General features: G+C 34.0%; 1 protein-coding gene across 2 annotated transcripts in view; it reads right to left on the reverse strand.

Annotated features, from left to right (window-relative positions):
* The window catches only part of LOC134715030 (probable Dol-P-Man:Man(7)GlcNAc(2)-PP-Dol alpha-1,6-mannosyltransferase), a 34,414-nt gene that overhangs the window by 937 nt on the left and 9,521 nt on the right, over positions 1 to 23,956 (reverse strand). For both annotated transcript variants that reach the window (XM_063576891.1, XM_063576883.1), the window contains exons 4-9: positions 13,603 to 13,776; positions 12,270 to 12,464; positions 11,851 to 11,954; positions 10,077 to 10,303; positions 5,067 to 5,236; positions 3,643 to 3,718 (exon numbers count right to left, since the gene is read on the reverse strand). In XM_063576891.1, the coding sequence (XP_063432961.1) occupies positions 3,643 to 3,718; positions 5,067 to 5,236; positions 10,077 to 10,303; positions 11,851 to 11,954; positions 12,270 to 12,464; positions 13,603 to 13,776 (946 nt within the window). The remainder of the gene's footprint in view (positions 1 to 3,642; positions 3,719 to 5,066; positions 5,237 to 10,076; positions 10,304 to 11,850; positions 11,955 to 12,269; positions 12,465 to 13,602; positions 13,777 to 23,956) is intronic.

Genomic DNA, 23,956 nt, shown 5'->3' on the forward strand with positions numbered 1-23,956 from the left:
GTAGACTTTTACCATTGACCCTATGACACACTCCCTCACGTCATTCGTTTTATTTTAAACATTCGGCAACATCTCAGATTCTTATGATTGTCTTGCTTTAAAAGGTAAAAACAAGCAAAACAATTGAACATAAACAACTTTCCTGTAATGTTTTACTCATAATCTTCATGTATGATATTTTCCTTGACTTATATGCGTGTTTTTAACCATACGGAAAATCAGAATTAAACAGTATTTATATTTAGTGTTTTTATAAATTTAGAAACACGTCAGAGGGAATTCCCAAATTTTGATAACTTGCGAGTTCTCTGAAAGCCGATCGATAATTCTATTTCTGTCACAAGAACTGAAGTGGAGTATTTCTATATTTTACCGTTATGAAACTGATTTGATACTGTACTCTCATAAAGAAATGGAGAACCATTCATCATATCATTTAATAAACGTTCTTGTTCCAAATCGCAAGTCGCGGTTTGTTTATGTATTAATGTCCATGCGTGGTCTCACTAATTAGAGACAAAAAGAATTGTAGAGACAAAAAGCGCCAAGAAGCGACAAGAAGAATAATATTAGCAACAAGAAACTATTTAGCGACAAGAAAACATTTTTTTATTTATATTACTTATTCGAAATAAATATTAAAAAAATATGCAAAAGAAAACAATTTCAACGACAGGAAAGTTAATTTTGATAGGGGGGGGGGGGGGAATGAAACTTGTAAATCTAATTCAGTTGCTACATTTATTTACATGATATTTTATAAGGTATCACAGGAAGTATATTTTGTCTTTTTATTTGTTTTTAAAACCATTTTTGTACAATATATAATTAACTTGCAAAATGCATTATTTGTGCATAATTGTCCAGAAAATTCATACACAAATTGTGAAATACAAATTAAGAACTGAAATCAAACAAGAGGAAAACATAATTAAAATGTGAATATTTTTCATCATTTTATTTAGTGTATTGTCTCATTTAACGATATTTATCATGTTTATGCATATAGATTGAAGATTAAAGGAAACTGATGACAATCTTGAGTTTTCAACAGGTGTTCACTATTTGGTACAATAATTTTATATTCTGGTGCGTGTAATTGATGAAGGTGTTAATGGATGTTATTGTTGCAATAAAACAAAGGACACGCACCTAGTTAATCTCATTTGTTGCTCTTAATTGTGTATTACCTTAGAGTGAAGCCACAGCTAATGTTGGTCCTATCAGGAAAAATTAATATTGTACAGTTAGGAAGGAAATAATATTTCATGTTTTTGTTTTATTAAATCCTTCAAAAGGAAGGTGACAAATCTTTGTTTTTATTTTCATTTTGTAGCGTTTACATTTCCTTTGCTCTTACACATGTTTAATTTCTACATCTATCAATATGATAATAAAAAGTACACAATCTCTTCATCGAATTTTTTTTTATTTCTTCATCTTTCAATATAATCCTTAAAAAATATTTTAATGTATGTGATAACAAAATGTATTCTTGTCGCTAAATAGCTTCTTGTTGCTTTTTGTCACTTATTATTTTTCTTCATGTCGCTTCTTGACGCTTTTTGTTGCTAATTAGTGAGACCCCACATGCGTGTAGTTTTCCTGATTTCAAGGGGTATCAGATTGAGTGATTCCCCGCTTCATTGATTAATTTGAAACTCATGGGATTCTTTCTATGTCTGTCTGCATATGGAGGGCTATTGTTGTTGCATAATTTTAAATCACATGCATAATTTAAATTAAAATAAAAGTTTCATCGTAAAAATTACCTATAACACCCCTTCAGCAGAAATGGAATCTTCCATGTTATCGTTTCGAGTTGTCTCCCTTTTCGAAGTATTCGTCAAGAAGAATTAACTCGTTAATGCCGGTAAACGTCGTATTATATTAAGAACGATCTCAATGTAAACAGAGGAGTGTGTACGGAAAGGAGTCATGCCCTCTGACCCAAAGGAACTTCAATAATTAAAGAGTAAGAAATGGGGTTCCTCCTAAACTGGTCCGCCGTTCTATATTTAGCTTCGCACCAAAGGTCAGTGTAGCGATAAGTGAACACAATATGATAGGGGTCCAGTTTAGGGTTCCTCCTAGAATTACGGTGATAAGATACGGAAGCAAGTTAACTCGTACCACGGCATTGGAACCAAAAAAGTTAACTTGTACTACTGGGAAGTCGTAACATTCAGAAAAATATATAAAAAATATGATGTTTTATGGGTTTCTGTTTGTAAACTTAATAGAAATAAAGTTGAATTACTTGAATTTTACACAGGAGTTAAATGAAAACTTAGACAAAAATAAAGAAGGTTTTAAAGCATTAATGTTTTAACTGATCTTTCAAACTAGAACATAGGCGGATCCAGCCCCCCCCCCCCCCCCCCCCCCCCCCCTTTTTTTGTGGAAAAAATTTGGTTGATAATAAAGGGAATCATTGAAGCATGACTGGAGCGGGCCCCCTCTTAGGTCAGTCAGCGGGCTCCCCCTTAGTAAAAGTTCTGGATCCGCCACTGTAGAACTTAATCCAGAGGAAAGTTAAAACATTGCTTTAACTGTACCTTATTAAAATTGAACATGTTGAATATGTATATATCCAATTTAAGTTAATTAAAGCTGTAATCCATGATCACAAATTGAATGCTATGTTTACAATTGTTGAAAGCCATGTGCTTTTTTTGCGGGGAAAATGCGGACCCCCTTAACAGGAATCAGTTAAATTTCATTGTTACATTTATTTATAGACAGTAAAAATAATTTTGGCAATCATTTTGACTAACTGCTAAGATTTTATTATTCATGAAAAATTTTCTTCGGGTGAAACTGTATATACCTTAATTATCTACATCTGCCACAGTATTTTCTATCCAATATACAAGTAACATAAGCTACAAATTGGTCATTGTACTATCAAATTATATACATTTTACAGACTTAAGAGGTATTGGGTGAAAGTAATGTATATCATGTATATTCATCATTTAACACCATTTGAATGCATTTAAATAAGTTAGTACGAGTTAGCAATGGTTCGATTTTTTTTTTTTTAATGGTACGAGTTTACAATGGTACAAGATAACTATAATTCGATAAAACACAATAAGTACATGGCTCATACACTTGTAACGGGGATTGGCTATTCTTTAAGTTGAGTGACTATTCAGATTGTTATATTTTGCATGTGCAGTTGAATTAGTTTAGAGAATAATACTATCCAGCTGTACCAGGGTTACCGGCCAAAAATGCTTGAGACTCACGCAAGTTCATGCTTTTTTTGCAACAGTATTCTTGGATCTATTTCTTTCCTGTTTGATCTTTTGAATTTTGGCCAAATCTCATGCATTTGTTTAATGAAAATTTGGCAGAACTGCTATACATGTGTCAATAAAAAACTATGGCAATCGTATCCCTCAGAGCATTCTGCTCTTTGATTATTAATTAGTGTTATGTGTATAGAATTGGGTAGTCTATGGGCGTTAGTAATTGTGGAAGAATTAAATTACATCCAATTAAGAAACCTGTACTTACTTCCAATGGGGGGGGGGGGGGGGGGGGGAATCAGTGTAAATCTACTGATAAGAAACCTGTACTTACTTCCAATGGGGGAGAATATGTGTAAATCTACTGATGAGAATATGTACTTACTTCCAATGGGGGAAAATCTGCGTAAATCTACTGATGCCTGTCTGGGCATTCTTCACGTCTATATGTAAATTAACATCTGAAAAGGAAGAAATTAATATCACTACTGAGGCAAAACATAACATTATATTTAATAGTACTAAAAAGGATATGGGTAAACATTATCATCCATTCCTCAAATACAGAACATGCACAGCAAAGGAATTAAACTTGTATTGATGTTCTTCATCTCAAAAGCACAGTGAGGTCTTCATCAGGGCAAAATATATCATCTGGCTGAATGTTTAAGACAGCTCCTGAAATTTGGTTTACACAGAATTGTTTAACAACTTTTTGTTTGAACACCCGGCTTCATTATGGCAACCAGTTGATATTGGTGGAGGAAGCCAGAGAGACCCACTACCTTCAATAGGAAAGCTGGCAATCATGATTAATTATGGTTGGAGAAAGTAAAGAACAGTGTCTTTTCTATGTAACTCACTTGATGTAGATAATTGTGATTTTTGGATAAGCATGATGGCTTCACCTCCCAGATAATTGTAATGGGATATATTCTATGTAACTCACTTGATGTAGATAATTGTGATTTTTGGATAAGCATGATGGCTTCACCTCCAGGTTAATTGTAATGGGATATATTCTATGTAACTCACTTGATGTAGATAATTGTGATTTTTGGATAAGCATGATGGCTTCACCTCCAGGTTAATTGTAATGGGATCTATTCTATGTTACTCACTTGAATTAGATAATTGTGATATTTGGATAAGCATGATGGCTTCACCTCCAGGTTAATTGTAATGGGATATATTCTATGTTACTCACTCAATGTAGATAATTGTGATTTTTGGATAAGCATGATGGCTTCACCTCCAGATTAATTGTAATGGGATATATTCTATGTTACTCACTCAATGTAGATAATTGTGATTTTTGGATAAGCATGATGGCTTCACCTCCAGGTTAATTGTAATGGGATATATTCTATGTTACTCACTTGAATTAGATAATTGTGATATTTGGATAAGCATGATGGCTTCACCTCCAGGTTAATTGTAATGGGATATATTCTATGTTACTCACTCAATGTAGATAATTGTGATTTTTGGATAAGCATGATGGCTTCACCTCCAGGTTAATTGTAATGGGATATATTCTATGTTACTCACTCAATGTAGATAATTGTGATATTTGGATAAGCATGATGGCTTCACCTCCAGGTTAATTGTAATGGGATATATTCTATGTTACTCACTCAATGTAGATAATTGTGATTTTTGGATAAGCATGATGGCTTCACCTCCAGGTTAATTGTAATGGGATATATTCTATGTTACTCACTCAATGTAGATAATTGTGATATTTGGATAAGCATGATGGCTTCACCTCCAGGTTAATTGTAATGGGATATATTCTATGTTACTCACTCAATGTAGATAATTGTGATTTTTGGATAAGCATGATGGCTTCACCTCCAGGATAATTGTAATGTGATACAGTCAGAAACACACCAGTTCCTACCAGATTTCCCAGTAAATGTAGAACTGCACCAATAGCTAGTAACATTCGTAATGCTGACTTATTTCTATTATTCCATCTGTAAAATCAAAAGAGGTAATGAAAGAACAGCATTGGACTTGATTTCCGTAACTGTCAGTACTCTTATATTGGTGCTTTGTGTCTATATTTTTTTTTTCATGTTTATTATTCTTTAAGCCTTGTACCAATCTTTGAGTTAAGCCAATTGCAACTGACTTTTACAGTTTGTTCTTATGTTGTACTGTTACACCACTGTCGCATACAGGTTTAATCCAGCTCCATGCTTTATATGCCCATCCCAAGTCAAGATCCTTTAATACAGTTGTTGTCGTTAGTACATGTATAACATTTTTTTTGGTTTTGGTAAATTGTATTACCATAAATCAGGCAATTATTTTTTCTCACTTGAATTATTACACATTTTTAATGTATAGATCTTTTATACTGCAGATGACTATACAGTTGGAGTTTTTCTCATTGTTGATGGTAATACAGAGGTCTTTGGTTGCTTAAATGCACTTCATTTTAACTTTTTCTCATTGGCAATCATACCACATCTCATTATTTTATATAGCACATGCTGCAGCTATATTTACCAGTAATACTTATATAGAGAATCTGTGTATACTCACAATCTAGACATTGCACAGGCTGCAGCCATATTTACCAGCAATACTTATATAGAGAATCTGTGTATACTCACAATCTAGACATTGCACAGGCTGCAGCCATATTTACCAGCAATACTTATATAGAGAACCTGTGTATACTCACAATCTAGACATTGCACAGGCTGCAGTCATATTTACCAGTTATACTTATATAGAGAACCTGTGTATACTCACAATCTAGACATTGCACAGGCTGCAGCCATATTTACCAGCAATACTTATATAGAGAACATGTGTATACTCACAATCTAGACATTGCACAGGCTGCAGCCATATTTACCAGCAATACTTATATAGAGAACCTGTGTATACTCACAATCTAGACATTGTACAGGCTGCAGCTATATTTACCAGTAATACTAAGAGAATCTGTGTATACTCACAATCTAGACATTGCACAGGCTGCAGCCATATTTACCAGTAATACTTATATAGAGAACCTGTGTATACTCACAATCTAGACATTGCACAGGCTGCAGCCATATTTACCAGTAATACTTAGAGAGCCTGTGTATACTCACAATCTAGACATTGCACAGGCTGCAGCCATATTTACCAGCAATACTTATATAGAGAACCTGTGTATACTCACAATCTAGACATTGTACAGGCTGCAGCTATATTTACCAGTAATACTTAGAGAATCTGTGTATACTCACAATCTAGACATTACACAGGCTGCAGCCATATTTACCAGTAATACTTATATAGAGAACCTGTGTATACTCACAATCTAGACATTGCACAGGCTGCAGCCATATTTACCAGTAATACTTATATAGAGAACCTGTGTATACTCACAATCTAGACATTGCACAGGCTGCAGCCATATTTACCAGTAATACTTAGAGAGCCTGTGTATACTCACAATCTAGACATTGCACAGGCTGCAGCCATATTTACCAGTAATACTTAGAGAACCTATGTATACTCACAATCTAGACATTGCACAGGCTGCAGCCATATTTACCAGTAATACTTAGAGAGCCTGTGTATACTCACAATCTAGACATTGCACAGGCTGCAGCCATATTTACCAGTAATACTTATATAGAGAACCTGTGTATACTCACAATCTAGACATTGCACAGGCTGCAGCCATATTTACCAGTAATACTTAGAGAGCCTATGTATACTCACAATCTAGACATTGCACAGGCTGCAGCCATATTTACCAGTAATACTTAGAGAGCCTATGTATACTCACAATCTAGACATTGCACAGGCTGCAGCCATATTTACCAGTAATACTTAGAGAGCCTATGTATACTCACAATCTAGACATTGTACAGGCTGCAGCTATATTTACCAGTAATACTTATATAGAGAACCTGTGTATACTCACAATCTAGACATTGCACAGGCTGCAGCCATATTTACCAGTAATACTTATATAGAGAACCTGTGTATACTCACAATCTAGACATTGCACAGGCTGCAGCCATATTTACCAGTAATACTTAGAGAGCCTGTGTATACTCACAATCTAGACATTGCACAGGCTGCAGCCATATTTACCAGTAATACTTAGAGAACCTATGTATACTCACAATCTAGACATTGCACAGGCTGCAGCCATATTTACCAGTAATACTTAGAGAGCCTATGTATACTCACAATCTAGACATTGCACAGGCTGCAGCCATATTTACCAGTAATACTTAGAGAACCTATGTATACTCACAATCTAGACATTGCACAGGCTGCAGCTATATTTACCAGTAGTACTTAGAGAACCTATGTATACTCACAATCTAGACATTGCACAGGCTGCAGCCATATTTACCAGTAATACTTATATAGAGAATCTGTGTATACTCACAACCTAGACATTGTACAGGCTGCAGCCATATTTACCAGTAATACTTAGAGAATCTGTGTATACTCACAATCTAGACATTGTACAGGCTGCAGCCATATTTACCAGTAATACTTATATAGAGGACCTGTGTATACTCACAATCTAGACATTGCACAGGCTGCAGCCATATTTACCAGTAATACTTATATAGAGAACCTGTGTATACTCACAATCCAGACATTGCACAGGCTGCAGCTATATTTACCAGTAATACTTAGAGAACCTATGTATACTCACAATCTAGACATTGCACAGGCTGCAGCCATATTTACCAGTGATACTTATATAGAGAACCTGTGTATACTCACAATCTAGACATTGCACAGGCTGCAGCTATATTTACCAGTAATACTTATATAGAGAACCTATGTATACTCACAATCTAGACATTACACAGGCTGCAGCCATATTTACCAGTAATACTTAGAGAACCTATGTATACTCACAATCTAGACATTGCACAGGCTGCAGCTATATTTACCAGTAGTACTTAGAGAACCTATGTATACTCACAATCTAGACATTGCACAGGCTGCAGCCATATTTACCAGTAATACTTATATAGAGAATCTGTGTATACTCACAACCTAGACATTGTACAGGCTGCAGCCATATTTACCAGTAATACTTAGAGAATCTGTGTATACTCACAATCTAGACATCGTACAGGCTGCAGCCATATTTACCAGTAATACTTATATAGAGGACCTGTGTATACTCACAATCTAGACATTGCACAGGCTGCAGCCATATTTACCAGTAATACTTATATAGAGAACCTGTGTATACTCACAATCCAGACATTGCACAGGCTGCAGCTATATTTACCAGTAATACTTAGAGAACCTATGTATACTCACAATCTAGACATTGCACAGGCTGCAGCCATATTTACCAGTAATACTTATATAGAGAACCTGTGTATACTCACAATCTAGACATTGCACAGGCTGCAGCTATATTTACCAGTAATACTTATATAGAGAACCTATGTATACTCACAATCTAGACATTGCACAGGCTGCAGCCATATTTACCAGTAATACTTAAAGAGCCTGTGTATACTCACAATCTAGACATTGCACAGGCTGCAGCCATATTTACCAGTAATACTTAGAGAACCTATGTATACTCACAATCTAGACATTGCACAGGCTGCAGCCATATTTACCAGTAATACTTAGAGAGCCTATGTATACTCACAATCTAGACATTGCACAGGCTGCAGCCATATTTACCAGTAATACTTAGAGAGCTTATGTATACTCACAATCTAGACATTACACAGGCTGCAGCCATATTTACCAGTAATACTTAGAGAGCCTATGTATACTCACAATCTAGACATTGCACAGGCTGCAGCTATATTTACCAGTAATACTTAGAGAACCTATGTATACTCACAATCTAGACATTGCACAGGCTGCAGCCATATTTACCAGTAATACTTAGAGAGCCTATGTATACTCACAATCTAGACATTGTACAGGCTGCAGCTATATTTACCAGTAATACTTAGAGAACCTATGTATACTCACAATCTAGACATTGCACAGGCTGCAGCCATATTTACCAGTAATACTTATATAGAGAATCTGTGTATACTCACAACCTAGACATTGTACAGGCTGCAGCCATATTTACCAGTAATACTTAGAGAATCTGTGTATACTCACAATCTAGACATTGTACAGGCTGCAGCCATATTTACCAGTAATACTTATATAGAGGACCTGTGTATACTCACAATCTAGACATTGCACAGGCTGCAGCCATATTTACCAGTAATACTTATATAGAGAACCTGTGTATACTCACAATCCAGACATTGCACAGGCTGCAGCTATATTTACCAGTAATACTTAGAGAACCTATGTATACTCACAATCTAGACATTTCACAGGCTGCAGCCATATTTACCAGTAATACTTATATAGAGAACCTGTGTATACTCACAATCTAGACATTGCACAGGCTGCAGCTATATTTACCAGTAATACTTATATAGAGAACCTATGTATACTCACAATCTAGACATTGCACAGGCTGCAGCCATATTTACCAGTAATACTTAAAGAGCCTGTGTATACTCACAATCTAGACATTGCACAGGCTGCAGCCATATTTACCAGTAATACTTAGAGAACCTATGTATACTCACAATCTAGACATTGCACAGGCTGCAGCTATATTTACCAGTAATACTTAGAGAACCTATGTATACTCACAATCTAGACATTGCACAGGCTGCAGCCATATTTACCAGTAATACTTAGAGAGCCTATGTATACTCACAATCTAGACATTGTACAGGCTGCAGCCATATTTACCAGTAATACTTATATAGAGAACCTGTGTATACTCACAATCTAGACATTGCACAGGCTGCAGCCACATTTAATACTGGTACAACATAGATGATAAACCTCAGCTCTTTATGAGGCAGGATAGAGAACAGAAATACAAATACCAATGCTGGGTATATCATTATCCTTGTCTGTGGTGTCAGAATTAACCCTAAAGGCACCAGGAACAGACTAAGGAGAAGACATCTGGGAATGGCAGAGTAAAAATACCAGAAAAATGGTAATGTCTGATCATATTAAGGAAAATTATCTGTAATGCTATGTACACATAAGAGAGACCTTATGATTTCATGTCAATAGGGGCAACATGTGATAAGATTGCCAATGAGACAATTAACTCTCTTCAAGAGATCAAATAACACACCAATTTACAACTATAGGTCATTGTGCATCTTCGCTAGCCAAGGGTTACGATCCACTCCCGCTCGCTTCACCCTTGGCGGATTGAGATAATATTTCGGAGACACAAGGTAAGGATTTTTATTGGTTGCAGTAGATACTCGCTGCATCCATTCAAAAAGCGCCTATAACATGATCACGTGTACATGTTGAAAGTGTTTGTAAACAATTGCCACGTGTTTATTGTGCAACAAGTCTTTACCACTGAACAATATAGATGTAACAGAGAAATATTAAAGCTAATTTAAATTGGAGACAGGTTCTGTTGACTGTCTGTCCTACACCTACAACACATAACATCAAAGTGCTTGTAAGCATTGAAGGGTAAAAATTGTAATAATTTTTTAGCGGGAAGTAAATTAAATATTGCATTGTAAATATATTGGATGTAATTGTGTATATATGGACAAAGGAAGATAACTCCAGTGTCAAAAATTTCTTGAACAATGACACCATTGATATTTTAAGAACAGAATTTTGATGTTATGTAATTCTCTCGACAAGTATACAATCGTTTAGTAACTTGAATATCTGGGCATTTGTTTCATTGATAAATTTCTGAGAAAGTTCATGAATAGGATGTTTAGAATGTTATGATCAATGCACTATATTTTGTGTATCTCAAAAGTATATAAACCTTGGAAGATTTAGATATTAAGTCTGTACCTTAGGGTTTTGATGGCATTTACAAAATAATGGTTAATAATATTTTAAAGAACAAATTTCTCCTGTAGCTCTTTTGATTTTTTTCTCAATTTTTTTTCATGCCATGGTCTTTACAAGCTAACAATATAATACTACAGCTCATTATTGAAGACCATACAGTGACCTAAAACATCAATAGAATTCATTTTTTTCAATTGTTGGTAGTTGTCTTATTGGTAATCATACTGATCAGTGTTATATAACAAGCCAGTGATACAGTAGTTGGACTACAACTGAGTTCCCTAGGCAATCATACCACATCTCTTTATATATGTATGTGGTGAACATGAAATCATTCAAATAGATAAGTGTCAGATCTGAAATGTGTTACATAGTATAGCCTACTAATTTAAACTTGGTATCAAATATCAAGAAGCTTAGACTTTTAGTTGCTGAGAAAATTACAAAATAATAAGTGCAAATTACTGCATTTAAAGTTGTAATAAGAGACATCTCAGGTGCCATTAGTGGGGCAGGAACCTCTTTCCCAAACACACAAGTTTGCCCCGGTTTTGGTGGGGATACTCTTGGTACATTTTTCATTTTACTGAGTAGTGCTTTAAGGACTGTTATTTGTCTATTTGTCTTCTTTTTATATCTTTTTATTGTATTGTTTTCCTGTTTTCATCTCAGAAACAAGAAACTTCTCCATTACAACTTTAAAGGATACTCCCCACTGTGAACTTTTATTTAAAACTGTGTTGTACCAGAAAACTTCAGCTTCCGGCCATATCAATCTCTGCCACAAATAACTGTCAATGCGTAAAGTTAACCCTATAAAGAAACAAAACATTAATCTTTTAACATAATTCTGCCATATTTCATAGAAAATCCTTCAAGACGAAGAAAACCATTAAAAAAAGAAATGTAATTTTGAGAAAAAAGTTCACAAAGTTCTTAGATGAGCTTTGAAAAAAAAAATTCCTCTGGTTAATGCAGAGAGATAACTTCTATGCTGATGTTTATTGATCACTTAAGATATTACTTCTCTGTATCAATAATACCGACTGTCAATAACTAAGACTATAGGTAAATTGTAACTATTTTATAACATGTTGCTATGAGTAATTTGTAATTGCATAGTTTTACCTATAAAAGTGACTGCAGCAGGTACTCCATAGGTCAACAGTTTCTTGAATGATAACCGTTTACTAAATAGTTCAATCAGAAGAATCTGTCCTAGGTACAATGTAAGTTCTGCTCTAAAAATCAAAATGGCTGCCCCTGAACACCAAAGGAATCGTATATGTTGACCTCTTAACCAGCCTCCCAAAGCCAACAAAACTGAAAATATATTTCATAATTAAAACAAATGATAATTTGTGAATTTACAATTTTCAATTATCAGTACCTGTATTTATTAACACATTAACAATATAATCTTATTGTTCATTATGCAAAACTCTGTTGTCTGGATGGTTTTTGCACTTAACAGAAATGGAATTAATTTAAATACCAAATATGGAATCAATTTAAATACCAAATCACAATTTAAATATGTAAATACCAAATACCAAATAGGTAATCAATGTAAATACCAAATATGAAATCAAAGTTAATACCAAATATGTAATCAATACAAATACCAAATATGTAATCAATGTAAATATCAAATATGGAATTCGTGTACTGTAAATTCAGAAAATTCATTTATGAGATTTTGTCATTTTAAAGTAATATGTGATTTTAAATTATTATGATATTGAGAAAAATCCTGTTTAAATCATAAAAAAATCAAAATGAAAGCTTAAATTTACGATTTTAACATTCGCATTTTTCGCAATAAAAAAATATCGCAAAAATTTCTGAGTTTAGAGTAAATACCAATATATGGAATTCATATAAAAATACTGTATATAGAAATCATGTTCATGCCAATTATAGAATTCATATATATATACCAAGTATTGAATTCATGTACATACCAAGTATTGAATTCCCATACATACCAAGTATTGAACTCGTGTACATACCAAGTATTGAATTCATGTACATACCAAGTATTGAATTCATGTACATTCCAAGTATTGAATTCATGTACATACCAAGTATTGAATTCATGTACATACCAAGTATTGAATTCATGTACATACCAAGTATTGAATTCATGTACATACAATATAAGATTATCTATGACAGTAGTTTGCTGAATGTTGAGTTCAATTCCTTTTTGTATATTTTTTAAAACAATGACATTCACATTATTAGGACCCTGGTGAATAGTTTCATTGACAATCATACCACATCTCCATATTTTTATAACGTAATCTAATTGGTGGTAAGTGACCATATCAATGGACATCATCACATATTCTTTACGAATATTGGCTGTTTGCATATATGTCATATATTTGCCAAGTATTTTTTTACATTATTTATCAAACAGTTAAATAGCTTTTTCTTTAACCATTTCTATACTCACCAAGAACTAAAGCAAAAATATTTGGTAATGGCCGAGTGATATAAAACATGAAGTGGAACTGTGATATCATTATAATAAACAACCATTTCTTTACACCAGTACCAAGCTTTTCACCGACAGCATTTCCAAATGTTATCAATCCAATCAGAACAAATATTCCCAAGGTCATTCGTACTGAAATGTTATCAAAGTACAATTTAAATTTAATCAATTTATACAAAAGATTTTAAAACTAAATTTATTACACAACATTCTTTTTTCTTTCTTTCTTATTGTCGTTTTCTTTTTGAGTAAAATCTTGAGTAAAAATTTCTATACCAATAATGAACCAAATCTACTGGTATAGTCTTTCAAAATAGCGATGAAATTTTAGTTGCTGAACAAAATGGACGTTGTTTTACATTGTCATTTCAGGGCTTTTTTTAGCCGACTATGTGGTATGGGCCTTGTTCATTGTTGAAGGTGGGTGACCTATAGTTGTTAATTTCTGTGTCATTAAGCCTCTGATGTTGAGTTGTCTCATTGGCAATTATACCACATCTTTTTATTTTTATATCAATATGTATCCCAATATATATATCTAGCATGCACATAATAAAGTAACAGTATGCAAAAATATGATTGGTCATATCATTAATCACAATCAAGTATCATGGGTATGTGGCAAAAATCATTAAAAAAAAATTTGAATCAAAAACATATTGTAAGTTAATTCAATTATGTATCTATAACAGATCAAAATATATTTTAATAAATGAAAAAGTGCCTGTTCCTGTATTTTTTGCTTTTAAGCTATAAAACTTTTTATGTAATTTGGGTTCCAAAAATTTAACAAGGAAAATGACAAAAAATTATCAATATGACTTTTGGTGATGTTTTATATGTGCTGAACTGTACATAAAATCATCAAGAAACTGTAAAGCAGTGAATCTTTGAGAGAATTTGTTTGCTGTTAGAACAGGAGATCATTTAAAGCTATAATTGTAAAATTGTCTCTTTGAATAAATTCAATCTAAAAGAAGACCAGATTCAAAGAAAAAAATTGACGCTCAAATTGCCTAAATTTAAACTGTGATTAAATAAGCTCCTTTACAGTATACCATATGCACACAAAAAACATGACTACCCGGTATTCTAATGAAAGACAGGTGGTAATAACCAAGATAAGGTTGTTATTGTACAACATACACTGTACATATGATCTGTGAGGTAATAACCAAGATAAGGCTGTTATTGTACATGATCTGTGAGGTAATAACCAAGATAAGGTTGTTATTGTACAACATATCTATGATCTGTGAGGTAATAACCAAGATAAGGCATTATTATACAATATATCTATGATCTGTGAGGTAATAACCAAGATAAGGCTGTTATTGTACAACATACACTGTACCTATAATCTGTGAGGTAATAACCAAGATAAGGCTGTTATTATACATGATATGTGAGGTAATAACCAAGATAAGGCTGTTATTGTACATGATCTGTGAGGTAATAACCAAGATAAGGTTGTTATTGTACAACATATCTATGATCTGTGAGGTAATAACCAAGAAAAGGCTGTTATTGCACACCATATCTATGATCTGTGAGGTAATAACCAAAATAAGACTGTTATGGTACAACATACCTATGATCTGTGAGAAAATAACCAAGATAAGGCTGTTATTGTACAACATACCTATGATCTGTGAGGTAATAACAAAGATAAGGCTGTTATTGTACAACATACCTATGATCTGTTAGGTAATAACCAAGATAAGGCTGTCACTGTACCACATACCTATGATCTGTGAGGTAATAACCAAGATAAGGCTGTTATTGTACAACATACCTATGATCTGTGAGGTAATAACCAAGATAAGACTGTTATTGTACAACATACCTATGATCTGGGAGGTAAACTATGACTGTTATTGTACAACATACCTATGATCTATGAGGTAAACTTGGACTTATTGTACAACAAACCTATGATCTGTGAGGTAATAACCATGATAAGACTGTTATTGTACAACATATCTATGATCTGTGAGGTAATAACAAAGATAAGGCTGTTATTATACAACATACCTATGATCTGTGAGGTAATAACAAAGATAAGACTGTTATTGTACAACATGCCTATGATCTGTGAGGTAATAACAAAGATAAGGCTGTTATTGTACAACATACCTATGATCTGTGAAGTAATAACTAAGATAAGGCTGTTATTGTACAACATACCTATGATCTGTGAGGTAATAACCAAGATAAGGTTGTTATTGTACAACATACCTATGATCCGTGAGGTAATAACCAAGATAAGACTGTTATTGTACAACATACCTATGATCTGTGAGGTAATAACCAAGATAAGACTGTTATTGTACAACATACCTATGATCTGGGAGGTAAACTATGACTGTTATTGTACAACATACCTATGATCTATGAGGTAAACTTGGACTTATTGTACAACAAACCTATGATCTGTGAGGTAATAACCATGATAAGACTGTTATTGTACAACATATCTATGATCTGTGAGGTAATAACAAAGATAAGGCTGTTATTATACAACATACCTATGATCTGTGAGGTAATAACAAATATAAGACTGTTATTGTACAACATGCCTATGATCTGTGAGGTAATAACCAAGATAAGACTGTTATTGTACAACATACCTATGATCTGTGAAGTAATAACTAAGATAAGGCTGTTATTGTACAACATACCTATGATCTGTGAGGTAATAACCAAGATAAGGTTGTTATTGTACAACATACCTATGATCCGTGAGGTAATAACCAAGATAAGACTGTTATTGTACAACATACCTATGATCTGTTAGGTAATAACCAAGATAAGACTGTTATTGTACAACATACCTATGATCTGTGAGGTAATAACCAAGATAAGATTGTTATTGTACAACATACCTATGATCTGTGAGGTAATAACCAAGATAAGACTGTTATTGTACAACATACCTATGATCTGTGAGGTAATAACCAAGATAAGGCTGTTATTGTATAACATACCTATGATCTGTGAGGTAATAACCAAGATAAGGCTGTTATTGTACAACATACCTATGATCTGTGAGGTAATAACCAAGATAAGACTGTTATTGTACAACATACCTATGATATGTGAGGTAATAACCAAGATAAGGCATTATTATACAACATACCTATGATCTGTGAGGTAAACTTGGACTGTTATTGCACAATATACCTATGATCTGTGAGGTAATAACCAAGATAAGGCTGTTATTGTACGACATACCTATGATCTGTGAGGTAAACTTGGACTGTTATTGCACAACATACCTATGATCTGTGAGGTAATAACCAAGATAAGGCTGTTATTGTACGACATACCTATGATCTGTGAGGTAAACTTGGACTGTTATTGCACAACATACCTATGATCTGTGAGGTAATAACCAAGATAAGGCTGTTATCGTACAACATACCAATGATCTGTTAGGTGATAACCAAGATAAGGCTGTTATTGTACCACATACCTATGATCTGTGAGGTAATAACCAAGATAAGGCTGTTATTGTACAACATACCTATGATCTGTGAGGTAATAACCAAGATAAGACTGTTATTGTACAACATACCTATGATCTGGGTGGTAATAACCAAGATAAGACTGTTATTGTACAACATACCTATGATCTGTTAGGTAATAACCAAGATAAGGCTGTTATTGTACAACATATCTATGATCTGTGAGGTAATAACCAAGATAAGGTTGTTATTGTTCAACATACCTATGAACTGTGAGGTAAACTTGGACTGTTATTGTACAACATACCTATGATATGTGAGGTAAACTTGGACTGTTATTGTACAACATACCTATGATCTGGGAGGTAAACTAGAACTGTTTTTCTACAACATACCTTTGATCTGTTAGGTAATAACCAAGATAAGGCTGTTATTGTACCACACACCTATGATCTGTGAGGTAATAACCAAGATAAGGCTGTTATTGTACAACATATCTATGATCTGTGAGGTAATTACCAAGATAAGGTTGTTATTGTTCAACATACCTATGATCTGTGAGGTAAACTTGGACTGTTATTGTACAACAAACCTATGATCTGTGAGGTAAACTTGGACTGGTTATGTACAACATACTGATCTATGAGGTTAACTTGGACTTTTATTGTACAACATACCAATACCTTTGATCTGTGAGGTAAACTTGGACTGTTATTGTACAACATACCTATGATCTGTGAGGTAATAACCATGATAAGACAGTTATTGTACAACATACCTATGATCTGTGAGCTAAACTTGGACTGTTATGTACAACATACCTATGATCTGTGAGGTAATAACCATGATAAGACAGTTATTGTACAACATACCTATGATCTGTGAGGTAATAACCAAGATAAGACTGTTATTGTACAACATACCTATGATATGTGAGGTAATAACCAAGATAAGGTTGTTATTGTACAACATACCTATGATCTGTGAGGTAATAACCAAGACAAGGCTGTTATTATACAACATACCTATGATCTGTGAGGTAATAACCAAGATAAGACTGTTATTGTACAACATACCTATGATCTGTGAGGTAATAACCAAGATAAGGTTGTTATTGTACAACATACCAATGATATGTGAGGTAATAACCAAGATAAGGCTGTTATTGTACAACATACCTATGATCTGTGATGTAATAACCAAGATAAGGCTGTTATTGTACAACATGCCTATGATCCGTGAGGTAATAACAAAGATAAGGCTGTTATTGTACAACATACCTATGATATGTGAGGTAATAACCAAGATAAGACTGTTATTGTACAACATACCTATGATCTGTGATGTAATAACCAAGATAAGGCTGTTATTGTACAACATACCTATGATATGTGAGGTAATAACCAAGATAAGACTGTTATTGTACAACATACCTATGATCTGTTAGGTAATAACCAAGATAAGGCTGCTATTGTACAACATACCTATGATCTGTGAGGTAATAACCAAGATAAGGTTGTTATTGTACAACATACCAATGATATGTGAGGTAATAACCAAGATAAGACTGTTATTGTACAACATACGTATGATCTGGGTGGTAATAACCAAGATAAGACTGTTACTGTACAACATACCTATGATCTGTGAGGTAATAACCAAGATAATACTGTTATTGTACAACATACCTATGATCTGCGAGGTAATAACCAAGATAATACTGTTATTGTACAACATATCTATGATCTGTGAGGTAATAACCAAAATAAGATTGTTATTGTACAACATACCAATGATATGTGATGTAATAACCAAGATAAGACTGTTATTGTACAACATACCTATGATCTGTGATGTAATAACCAAGATAAGGATGTTATTGTACAACATACCTATGATCTGTGATGTAATAACCAAGATAAGGATGTTATTGTACAACATACCTATGATCTGTGAGGTAATTACCAAGATAAGACTGTTATTGTACAACATATCTATGATCTGTGAGGTAATAACTAAGATAAGACTGTTATTGTACAACATACCTATGATCTGTGAGGTAATAACCAAAATAAGATTCTTATTGTACAACATAACTATGATCTGTAAGGGAAACTTGGACTGTTATTGTACAACATACCTATGATCTATGAGGTAAACTTGGACTGTTATTGCAGAACATACCTATGATCTGTGAGGTAATAGCCAAGATAAGGTTGTTATTGTACAACATACCTATGATCTGTGAGGTAATTACCAAGATAAGGCTGTTATTGTACAACATACCTATGATCTGTGAGGTAATAACCAAGATAAGACTGTTATTGTACAACATACCAATGATCTGTGAGGTAATAACCAAGATAAGGCTGTTATTGTACAACATACCTATGATCTGTGAGGTAATAACCAAGATAAGGCTGTTATTGTACAACATACCCATGATCTGTTAGGTAATAACCAAGATAAGGCTGTTATTGTACAACATACCTATGATCTGGGAGGTGATAACCAAGATAAGGCTGTTATTGTACAACATACCCATGATCTGTTAGGTAATAACCAAGATAAGGCTGTTATTGTACAACATACCTATGATCTGGGAGGTGATAACCAAGATAAGGCTGTTATTGTACAACATACCCATGATCTGTTAGGTAATAACCAAGATAAGGCTGTTATTGTACAACATACATATGATCTGTGAGGTAAACTTGGACTGTTATTGTACAACATACCTATGATCTGTGAGGTAATAACAAAGATAAGGCTGTTATTGTACAACATACCTATGATCTGTGAGGTAATAACCAAGATAAGGCTGTTATTGTACAACATACCTATGATCTGTAAGGAAAACTTGGACTGTTATTGTACAACATACCTATGATCTGTGAGGTAAACTTGGACTGTTATTGTACAACATACCTATGATCTGTAAGGAAAACTTGGACTGTTATTGCACAATATACCTATGATCTGTGAGGTAATAACCAAGATAAGGCTGTTATTGTACGACATACCTATGATCTGTGAGGTAAACTTGGACTGTTATTGCACAACATACCTATGATCTGTGAGGTAATAACCAAGATAAGGCTGTTATTGTACAACATACCTATGATCTGTGAGGTAATAACCAAGATAAGACTGTTATTGTACAACATACCCATGATCTGTGAGGTAATAACCAAGATAAGGCTGTTATTGTACAACATACCTATGATCTGTGAGGTAATAACCAAGATAAGGATGTTATTGTACAACATACCTATGATCTGTGAGGTAATAACCAAGATAAGGCTGTTATTGTACAACATACCAATGATCTGTTAGGTGATAACCAAGATAAGGCTGTTATTGTACCACATACCTATGATCTGTGAGGTAATAACCAAGATAAGGCTGTTATTGTACAACATACCTATGATCTGTGAGGTAATAACCAAGATAAGACTGTTATTGTACAACATACCTATGATCTGGGTGGTAATAACCAAGATAAGACTGTTATTGTACAACATACCTATGATCTGTGAGGTAATAACCAAGATAAGGCTGTTATTGTACAACATATCTATGATCTGTGAGGTAATAACCAAGATAAGGTTGTTATTGTACATGATCTGTGAGGTAATAACCAAGATAAGATTGTTATTGTACAACATACCTATGATCTGGGTGGTAATAACCAAGATAAGACTGTTATTGTACATGATCTGTGAGGTAATAACCAAGATAAGATTGTTATTGTACAACATACCTATGATCTGGGTGGTAATAACCAAGATAAGACTGTTATTGTACAACATACCTATGATCTGTTAGGTAATAACCAAGATAAGGCTGTTATTGTACAACATATCTATGATCTGTGAGGTAATAACCAAGATAAGGCTGTTATTGTACAACATACCTATGATCTGTGAGGTAATAACCAAGATAAGACTGTTATTGTACAACATACCAATGATCTGTTAGGTAATAACCAAGATAAGGCTGTTATTGTACAACATATCTATGATCTGTGAGGTAATAACCAAGATAAGGTTGTTATTGTACAACATACCTATGATCTGTGAGGTAATAACCAAGATAAGGCGGTTATTGTACAACAGACATATGATCTGTGAGGTAAACTTGGACTGTTATTGTACAACATACCTATGATCTGTGAGGTAATAACCAAGATAAGGCTGTTATTGTACAACATACCTATGATCTGTGAGGTAATAACCAAGATAAGGCTGTTATTGTACAACATATCTATGATCTGTGAGGTAATAACCAAGATAAGGTTGTTATTGTTCAACATACCTATGATCTGTGAGGTAACCTTGGACTGTTATTGCACAACAAACCTATGATCTGTGAGGTAAACTTGGACTGTTATTGTACAACATACCTATGATCTGTGAGGTAAACTTGGACTGTTATTGTACAACATACCTATGATCTGGGAGGTAAACTAGGACTGTTATTCTACAACATACCTATGATCTGTTAGGTAATAACCAAGATAAGGCTGTTATTGTACCACATACCTATGATCTGTGAGGTAATAACCAAGATAAGGCTGTTATTGTACCACATATCTATGATATGTGAGGTAATAACCAAGATAAGGTTGTTATTGTTCAACATACCTATGATCTGTGAGGTAAACTTGGACTGTTTATGTACAACATACCTATGATCTGTGAGGTAAACTTGGACTATTATTGTACAACATACCAATACCTTTGATCTGTGAGGTAAACTTGGACTGTTATTGTACAACATACCTATGATCTGTGAGCTAAACTTGGACTGTTATTGTACAACATACCTATGATCTGTGAGGTAATAACCATGATAAGACAGTTATTGTACAACATACCTATGATCTGTGAGGTAATAACCAAGATAAGACTGTTATTGTACAACATACCTATGATCTGTGAGGTAATAACCAAGATTAGGCTGTTATTGTACAACATACCTATGATCTGTGAGGTAATAACCAAGATAAGGCTGTTACTGTACCACATACCTATGATCTGTGAGGTAATAACCAAGATTAGGCTGTTATTGTACAACATACCTATGATCTGTGAGGTAATAACCAAGATAAGGCTGTTATTGTACAACATACCAATGATATGTGAGGTAATAACCAAGATAAGACTGTTATTGTACAACATACCCATGATCTATGAGGTAATAACCAAGATAAGGCTGCTATTGTACAGCATACCTATGATCTGTGAGGTAATAACCAAGATAAGGCTGTCACTGTACCACATACCTATGATCTGTGAGGTAATAACCAAGATAAGGCTGTTATTGTACAACATACCTATGATCTGTGAGGTAATAACCAAGATAAGGCTGCTATTGTACAACATACCTATGATCTGTGAGGTAATAACCAAGATAAGACTGTTATTGTACAACATACCCATGATCTGTGAGGTAATAACCAAGATAAGGCTGCTATTGTACAACATACCTATGATCTGTGAGGTAATTACCAAGATAAGACTGTTATTGTACAACATACCTATGATCTGTGAGGTAATAACCAAGATAAGGTTGTTATTGTACAACATACCTATGATCTGTGAGGTAATAACCAAGATAAGGTTGTTATTGTACAACATACCAATGATATGTGAGGTAATAACCAAGATAAGGCTGCTATTGTACAACATACCTATGATCTGTGAGGTAATAACCAAGATAAGGCTGTTATTGTACAACATACCCATGATCTGTGAGGTAATAACCAAGATAAGGCTGCTATTGTACAGCATACCTATGATCTGTGAGGTAATAACCAAGATAAGGCTGCTATTGTACAACATACCTATGATCTGTGAGGTAATAACCAAGATAAGACTGTTATTGTACAACATACCTATGATCTGTGAGGTAATAACCAAGATAAGGCTGTTATTGTACAACATACCCATGATCTGTGAGGTAATAACCAAGATAAGACTGTTATTGTACAACATACCTATGATCTGTGAGGTAATAACCAAGATAAGGCTGTTATTGTACAACATACCCATGATATGTGAGGTAATAACTAAGATAAGACTGTTATTGTACAACATACCTATGATCTGTGAGGTAATAACCAAGATAAGACTGTTATTGTACAACATACCCATGATCTGTGAGGTAATAACCAAGATAAGGCTGCTTTTGTACAGCATACCTATGATCTGTGAGGTAATAACCAAGATAAGACTGTTATTGTACAACATACCTATGATCTGGGAGGTAAACTATGACTGTTATTGTACAACATACCTATGATCTGTGAGGTAATAACCAAGATAAGGCTGCTATTGTACAACATACCTATGATCTGTGAGGTAATAACCAAGATAAGACTGTTATTGTACAACATACCTATGATCTGGGAGGTAAACTATGACTGTTATTGTACAGCATACCTATGATCTGTGAGGTAATAACCAAGATAAGGCTGCTATTGTACAACATACCTATGATCTGTGAGGTAATAACCAAGATAAGGTTGTTATTGTACAACATACCAATGATATGTGAGGTAATAACCAAGATAAGGCTGCTATTGTACAACATACGTATGATCTGTGAGGTAATAACCAAGATAAGGCTGTTATTGTACAACATACCTATGATCTGTGAGGTAATAACCAAGATAAGACTGTTATTGTACAACATACCCATGATCTGTGAGGTAATAACCAAGATAAGGCTGCTATTGTACAACATACCTATGATCTGTGAGGTAATAACCAAGATAAGGCTGTTATTGTACAACATACCTATGATATGTGAGGTAATAACCAAGATAAGACTGTTATTGT

The sequence above is a fragment of the Mytilus trossulus genome, chromosome 1, assembly GCF_036588685.1.
Source record: "Mytilus trossulus isolate FHL-02 chromosome 1, PNRI_Mtr1.1.1.hap1, whole genome shotgun sequence".
Taxonomy (NCBI): Eukaryota; Metazoa; Mollusca; class Bivalvia; order Mytilida; family Mytilidae; genus Mytilus; species Mytilus trossulus.